The 8,259-nt window shown below is 38.5% G+C and overlaps 1 protein-coding gene across 1 annotated transcript in view; it reads left to right on the forward strand.

Moving 5' to 3' along the window:
* The first annotated feature begins 4,631 nt into the window (after window positions 1-4,631).
* The window catches only part of scamp2l (secretory carrier membrane protein 2, like), a 15,232-nt gene continuing 11,604 nt past the window's right edge, over window positions 4,632-8,259 (forward strand). The window contains exon 1 of the mRNA XM_050048110.1: window positions 4,632-4,783. Coding sequence (XP_049904067.1) covers window positions 4,727-4,783 — 57 coding nt within the window. The 5' untranslated portion in view covers window positions 4,632-4,726. The remainder of the gene's footprint in view (window positions 4,784-8,259) is intronic.

The raw sequence follows: 8,259 nt of genomic DNA on the forward strand, positions 1-8,259 counted from the left end.
TAACTGGGTGAATTAAGGGTTGAGCAGGTGATTGTTGGAACAGTGCAAAGACGAAGTAAGGCAGCTTTTGTTTTTGTTGTTTTTTATTTTGTTCTTTTGACCCTAAATAAAGTGTTTCATGATGATAAAATTATTGTTTACTTGAATGGAGTCTGGTGGGTTTGGAGATGTTGGGGCTGTTTCTGGTTAAACAAATAGGATCCTACTGTTTAACAAAAAAGTCTTTCTCTGTAGGGGCCCTTTCCATAAATTGTCAGACACTTAAAATAACAATCTGAGCCTGTCAGTGGCAAAAACAAGCACTTTAAGTAGATGTAAATTGACGGTGTGCCATTGCCTATTACAGCCTGTTTTGCAGTGGCTGGTTGATGCGCTCTCACTCAGTACTGGACCAATTTCAAAAACAGTTGTTTCCATCGGTCACTTACACACAAAACATAGGAATATAGGCACTGTCGCCTCACAGCAAGAAGGTTCTTGGTTCAAACCCAAGGGTGTGGGAGCCATTATGTGCAGAGTTTGCATGTTCTCCCTATGTCAGTGTGGGTTTTCTCCAGGTACTCCAGCTTCCTCCCACAGTCCAAAGACATGCAGGTTAACTGGTGACTCTAAATTGTCCGTAGGTGTGAATGCGAGTGTGAATGGTTGTCTGTCTCTGTGTGTCAGCCCTGTGATAGTCTGGTGACCTGTCCAGGGTGTACCCTGCCTCTCACCCACTGTCAGCTGGGATAGGCTCCAGCCTCACCTGCGACCCCCAACAGGATAAGCAATTATAGAAAATGAATGAATAGGTATAATTTTACATTTAATAAGGGCACAGATGTGAAGACAGACAGGGGAATCTGCCCCCCTTCAATGTTTAAGTGGAGCTTTTTAACTTTTAATGGAAAAATAATACATTATTTATAAGTTAAGTTGAGTTCATAAGCAATAAAAAACAGTTTTTCTCAATTCAGACACAGGCTTTTCCCCGCAGTCTTACTTGGTTCAAGATTACCAGTAGATCATGGTGGCTAATCTAAGCATCTAGGTATCGTTGTGTAGTTAATTTGCTGACTTATGACCCTTTTCTTCTTGTACTACCTTGTTATTGTTACCATAGAGGTAACTGTATAGTAAAAGTTATACAGGGGTCACTTTAAGGGAAGAGCTAAAGTGTCTCCTGGATCTTTTCTGCCTCAAAGACATGTCATTAGCTTCATTATACTCACATCACACTTCCAGCACTTTGTGTGTAATGTAGCAAATATTTACCCAGTCAGTGGCTGTGTTTGTCTTGGAGCATTTCATAATCGTTGATAACTGATATTAAATAAGATCTAAGTTTGGGCGTCTTCCACTTGGAATAACAGGTATTGTAGAGTCCCTCAGGTGCTGCTTCTGTCCAGCAAAGTCACTGAACTGCTGAACTTAGAGGAGCAGGAGTTACTCAGGTGTCACATCCTGTGCATTTTGATTCTCAGGGAACAGGACAGTCTGTGTTTCATTTATAAAGCTGTAATAAGGTTCTGGAAATACAGCTATTGAAATTTTGCCTAACTTGTATGTAGCCTAAAGATATCAGACAATTCTTAATTTTGTTTGATTCACATTTTGCATAGTCCATTTGCATCACCACATCATCACCTTTGGATATCACAGTTCAAGTCTCCATCCATAAATAGATGTACAAGCAGTTAGTAAGAGATACAGTCATTAAAGGTAATGTAGTACGTTGTCAATACAACTTCCCACACCTCAGAAGGGATCAATGAAACAGCTGTTAAAGTTCTCCACCTGTAATGAAAGTAAAAGAAATTACAGCATTTTGTTATTTAATTTGACTTTGAGAAAAAAAGCTGTGGATTTTTATTTTAGTTATAACAACCGGACTCAGATGTAGTCTCTGTGCTAAATGTAATACAACCATTTGTATTATTACTGTTACCGTGTTTTTATGCCATATTTGCTATCTGAACATGCATCAGCAGGCAGCTTAGTTAGTAAAAATAATAGCAATAAAAAGAGATACAAGGCTAAAAGAGGTGGTGGAATGTTGCTATAATTGATAAGTACATGTACTTAAGTACAGTTTTGGAGGTACTTATTCTTTATTTGAGAATTTTACATTATATATATATGTATGTATGATATATGTTGAATTCTTTACAAGAGTTATTGTAAAACTGAAGTATTTAGTTACTTTGCAGATTCAGATTATTAATACAGAAGATAAAATTAACTGATAGATTAAACTAGAAAAGCACTCAGAGAGTGCAGACCTCCGCCAAGTAGGTGATATTCCCTCCCCCTCTGCATCAGATTTTGCAGCCTGCATCACAATTAGGTTATTTGCATCACTATCATTATTAGGTTATATATGCCTTCACCATGGAGACACTGTGGTGTATTTATTTTGTTTTCATTTTGTACCAACACAGAATATAATGGGTTTTTTTTGTATTTTTCACTTTCCTTTTTTTCCAACACAGAACATTAATTTCAACTTTAGAATTACAACAATATTTAGCAATTAGAAGAAGATGTGCTTTCCGGCCACCAGACGGCGCTATTTTCACCGTCTTTAGAAATTGGAATTGCTGCTGAGGCTGTCAGACGACAGACTTTATTCATTATTTTATCCACTTTGCTTCAACCGAGCACCACCAAAAATTTTTCATCTGTTCCTTGTCCCATTATCCACCTTTCCTGAAAATTTCATCAAAATCTGTTCATAACTTTTTGAGTTATTTTGCAGACAAACAAACAAACAGACAAACAAACACACAAACAGACCAACACCGGCGAAAACATAACCTCCTTGGCAGAGGTAATTATGATATATTATTATAGGCGACGCTACCCAGCAGTATACCCCCATTGTCATAAACATTAAAGTGATAAACACATGAATGCATTCATAATTATAATCCAGTCATATAACATACATTGTTCTGTATAATGAGTACTTTTACTTTGGTATCTTAAGTGTAAATCATATGCAGGACTTTTACTTGTAGTAGGGTATTTTTACCTCTGCCAAAGAGGTTATGTTTTCGCAGCGTTGGTTTGTTTGTCTGTTTGTTTGTCTGTTTGTCTGCAAAATAACTCGAAAATTTCTAAATGGAGTTTGATGACATTTTCAGGAAAGGTTGATAATGGGACAAGGAACAGATGATAAAATTTTGGTGGTGATCGGTTAAAGCGAAGTGGATAAAATAATAAAATGGCGGGAAATCCGAGCTGCTTGGCGGAGGTCTGCGCTCTCCGAGTGCTAGTTACATTGTGGTATTGCTACTTGTTAGTAAAAGATCTAAGTGCTTCTTCCACTAGTGGAAAAAGGTCCATGGCACAAAAGAGGCAAATAATGCAAAACAATAAAAATGAATTTGAACCAAAATGAAAAAGAACCTATAATGCAGCAGGTGTTTCATATGAAATTCACATTTTACTTACCTCCTACCCAAGTTAGTTTAGTCGGTAACCCTTTCACACATAGTGGTCACTACAGTGAACAGCTATTTAAAAGCCATTTCCTTGTATGTATTGGTTTAATACAAAAGTTGCTGATGAGTGGACCCCAATGCGTGATGCTGTACACTGTCACCCACTCACCAGGTGTTGTAAGTGCAACACACATTAGAAAACCAAGATGGCCGATGGAAGGCAGCAGATGTTGTGCAGCTCAGGAATATCTTGCCAGTCCTTCTATAATAGGAAACCCTTGCAGGTAAATAAAATTTGGTAACATCAAGCAACATCTGAGGAGCAATACAGTTGTAAAAATGTTCAAGTATTGATTTCATGTTGGGAGGAAGTTTATAATTATTCATCTGTCCACTAAACTGGACATCAGCATATTATTATATTTTATAAAAACTACAATTAATACTATTACTGCAACTTTGTTCTTTAATCTGCAGTGACTTTTTGTGCTGTAATTAATTTAATATATGTTATTACAGTGTAACTTGCAGGTTTTGTTACAAAAACAATATTTTGACAATATTTTTGTGTCTTTGTAGAAAATGTTAGTTGGAAATATACAGTTCAGCAGGGGGAGGTGTGACGAGGGGCCTGAAGAGTGAAGAGCCGAGAACTGAATCAGGGAGGGAGAGGAAGGGGACAGGAGGGAAAAGTAGAAAAAGAGAGGGGAGAGGCTGAGGAGTCAGGAGCATATGTTAAAATATATGAACACACTAGTTCAGCAGCATTAAAGCTTTATTTTTAGTTTCACATAATATATTATTTTATTATTGGTTTATATTTTTTCAGTTCAAACTTCAGCTCATACTGAGTGAATATGTAAAAGAACTTCCTAAAAATTAAAATTTATCCCCACACCTAAAGAGGAGTAAACATCTTGACTGAGGTATTCATAATTTATGCATGAATGAGTCAACGTTACCTATAATTCCCACAGCACCTAAAAGCATCTAAAAAGCCTCACAACCAGAATAAAGTTTTTTAAAAGATTTAAAATTTAAAACAGAGTATATAAGTTTACCACGACAGACTGTCACAAGAGGCCAATACCTGAGTACACCTGATATAATCTCTATAAATAAAGGCAGGTGAATTGAACAGAAATGTCTCGAGGACAACTTCCTGATGACGCGAGCCACCTATCGAGCCGCGCATGCGCAGAGGCCCAGTGTCACAGCACCATCAGGAGCAGCAGCTGCCGCCGGGGAGACACGGGTGCTGTTGTGTTGTTTATTTCACACTACATAAACTTTTCTCCACCATGTCGGGATTTGACAGCAACCCCTTCGTGGACCCAGTGGACGTGAATCCCTTCCAGGTGAGACTCGGGTTTGGTTTCTGAGTTTTTAAGAAGCTTTTTTTTATCGTGTAAAGTGAGTGAAAGAGATATGCTGCAACAAAACCTGTTTGGTTGGTTGCTGGGTTTGGCCCCAGCATTTCCTGGCTAAGAAACGTCACTATTATCAAGTATGACACGTTGTAGTCCATTTATAGTCTGTATTTAAGGATTGTCTGTGTAACTGCGTGTTTACGCTGTAAGTGGGCTGGTAACTCACCTGCGCAGGTAAGCAGACCCACGAACAGGTGCCTGCTGACATGTAGCCATCATGTGTGGCTGCTGTTCAACCCGCCATTCATGGAAACCAACAGGTAGATCTCATAAACCTGATCCCTCATGGAGAAATGTGTAATTTAATGGCGCACTTTAGGTTTATAATGTTTTTATGATGTGTGTATTTAGTCAAAGTGTCACATCCCAGTGTTTCCATGTCTTATAGCTCCAGGAGATAATGGTTACAAGTGAACATATGTCTTTTTGACATATTTACATAAAGAAAAACACCTTTTTTGCTTGTTCAAACCTGAGAAACTGTGTTATAACTGAGACACGTGTGGTCCAGGGCCAAGAGTCTATGAATAGTTAATGTAGTGTGAGGCGAATAACTGCTCTTCCTGGACTGGTTGGGACTCTGTGGGACACTGGTTACTCCACACATGGCAGCAAAGTTACAAACTGAAGGCTTCACAGCAACAAGACCACAAATAACATCATTATAACAATTATTCGTATTGTCAGTGAAATGAAAATAGTGGAAACATGCCCTTATTTAACCCAGAGCTCAGGATGATGTCTTCAGATGTTATGTTTAATCTGACCAACAGTCAAGAAATCCAAAGCTGTCCAGCTATTTAAGAAGCATTAGTAAGCAAATGCTTGGCTTTTTTTTTTGTTTAAAAATTACTAAAGCAATCATTTGATTATCAAAATAATTGCCAAATAATATCAGCATGTCATCGGTATCGACTGATATCAGCTTTAAAATGAAATCTTCACACCCACCTCTACTGAATCAAGCTGTGGTACACATGAACCACTAATGTGACTGGCTGATCCTCTGATATACCATCCTTCATCTACGACCGTATCTAGCACACTGAAAAACCTGATGCAGAAAAATTCAATACTGATATCACTCAAACAAGTTGGTGCCATGGGCAGAGTTAGCTTCATACTTTAATTGCATTAAAAACCTTTAACTGCAAAACCCCCCCCAAAACACCTCTGCTTTTGTTTGACTTTTTACACCACATTTATTTGACAGTTATGGTTACTGCTAGGAATGCACGATATCGGCACGTCATCGATATCGGCCGATATTGGCTTTAAAATGAGCTAACAGCGTCGCCCATCATGCTTTTCCCCTTTTGCACAATGAGTGAATGAATATTACATACCTTGAAAAACATTGTATTTCATGTCTTCATCTGCTGGTGGGCTGTCATGATAAGAGTATGCATGTATAATGAGGTCGACTGATATGTTTTTTTTCAGAGCCGATGCCAATGCGGATTATTATGAAACGGAGATACCGATAGCCGATATTTACAACCGATATATGTGTGCTGTAAAAATCATAGTTGACACAGAATTAAGGAAACACCATAGGCAGGATAAAAACTCTAGCCTGAGTGTCAGACTGAAGCTCCCAGAACCTTCAGTCTGACATGGCTTCCATTGAAGGCGATTTACAAGGGGGAGGGAATTTGATTTTTCCCTAACCAATCAGTAGAGATCATTGTCAATCACTGTCATTAGTATCCATGCCTCGGGGGTGCCGAAAACAAGCGAGCATTGCCCGTTTAAAATGTCTCCGTCGTCGTGCACGCCCAGCTGCATCGCCGTTAAATCCAGTTTAGCAGCTTCCTTAATTGGGTCCTCCATTAACGCGAGTAGTGGCGAAATACCTCGATAGCGTCGTTAATGTGGTCTGTAGGATCTGTAGCGGTCGCCATTGTTGCTATCCTCACCAGTTACCCACCGGCGTACAGCTTGATATCAGCGTGGCGCTGATTGGCTAATCGCTAGACCCCCGGCGTTCACTGGTCCGTCCATCGTTTGGACGAGATAAATCGCAAATTCACTGAAGTATGCCAGACCAGTGATGCAAGCCTACTCAGTTGAGTGGACGGGGTCTATGGTCTGGAACCAGGCTATAAAAACTCAGAATAAAGAACGAAATTTTAGATCTTTCAATAAATAGGAAAATACATAAAGTTAAAAATAAGTAAATAAGTAACAAAGTTGAAGAATATGCCAGCTAAATAATAACAGATTAATAAAAATAAATAGATAAATACACAATTATCATAAATACAAAATTTAAAAAAAGAAAGAAAAACAATTAAAAAAAAAAAAGATAATAAAATGAAATAAAGGAGAGCTCAATTAAAAGCCAGGCTAAAAAGGTAGGTCTTGAGTTTGCTTTTAAGATTCTAGAGTGGTACGTGCAGGCAGTGAGAAGCACAACTCCTAATGTATAATATGATGTTAATTCTGCTACAGAAGAGACTTAATGATCACTAAAATTAGGTAGGGAAAAAGTGGATGCATTGATATCTGTATTGGTTATCGGCAAAATGAGTTGTTATTTATCGGCATATTGGATATCGGCAAAAAACTCCAATATCTTGTGTTCCTCAGTTAATTTTCTGTCAATCGACTAATTGATGAATCAACTAATCATTGCAGCTCTGATGTTTCTGGATCAAGCTAGCTGTCGATTCGTGGTCAAACCATCTGTAAATGCACTAAAATGGCCCAGGATACACACATGACTACATCCACTTTTCAAAATAAGTCGTTAACACAGTAAAAATACATGTGTGAGAATAAGATTAATTGAATTATATTTACAGGAAGTTAAAACACGTTACTTGTGTCGTTTATAAATGAAGCTATATACATCTCTACTAAATGTGCACTCTAAGGACAGAAAGGTATTTTAAAGTATTTTTTTTACTTAAGGTTTAAAGCAGGAATTGTTTTTAAAGGTATAATATGTGGGATTGTGGCTTATTGTTAGTAAACATGCTCGCCAGCCATAATTACATTCACAGAAAGTTAAATCACATTACCTGTCAGGCCCGACAGTGCGAGCGTTTCACTCGCATTTGCGACTAAAAATAGATGTGTACGAACTGTAAAAAATATTTAGGGGCACATGTGTGCATAAAAAAATAAGCCTATATTTTTGTCAGTAAAAAAATATGATAATCTAACCGCAAATGTTGGAGGAACTCCGGCCGCCTTCCCTCTTCCCCGTGTGACACGGTTATGGGCGGTTTTCCAAGCCACTGTCGGCACAATGCGCTCTTGCACCGCGGTAGCACATACCCAATGAATGGGTTCGTCGGCGGAGGTCTGCACTTTGCGCGCTCTGTGTGGAAAGGGCTTAAGTCCCACTGTCGGCAGCGTGGAAATAAGTCAAAGTGTGGAGGAGATGGACCGGGTTA

The sequence above is a fragment of the Epinephelus moara genome, chromosome 1 (assembly GCF_006386435.1).
Source record: "Epinephelus moara isolate mb chromosome 1, YSFRI_EMoa_1.0, whole genome shotgun sequence".
NCBI classification, from domain to species: domain Eukaryota; kingdom Metazoa; phylum Chordata; class Actinopteri; order Perciformes; family Serranidae; genus Epinephelus; species Epinephelus moara.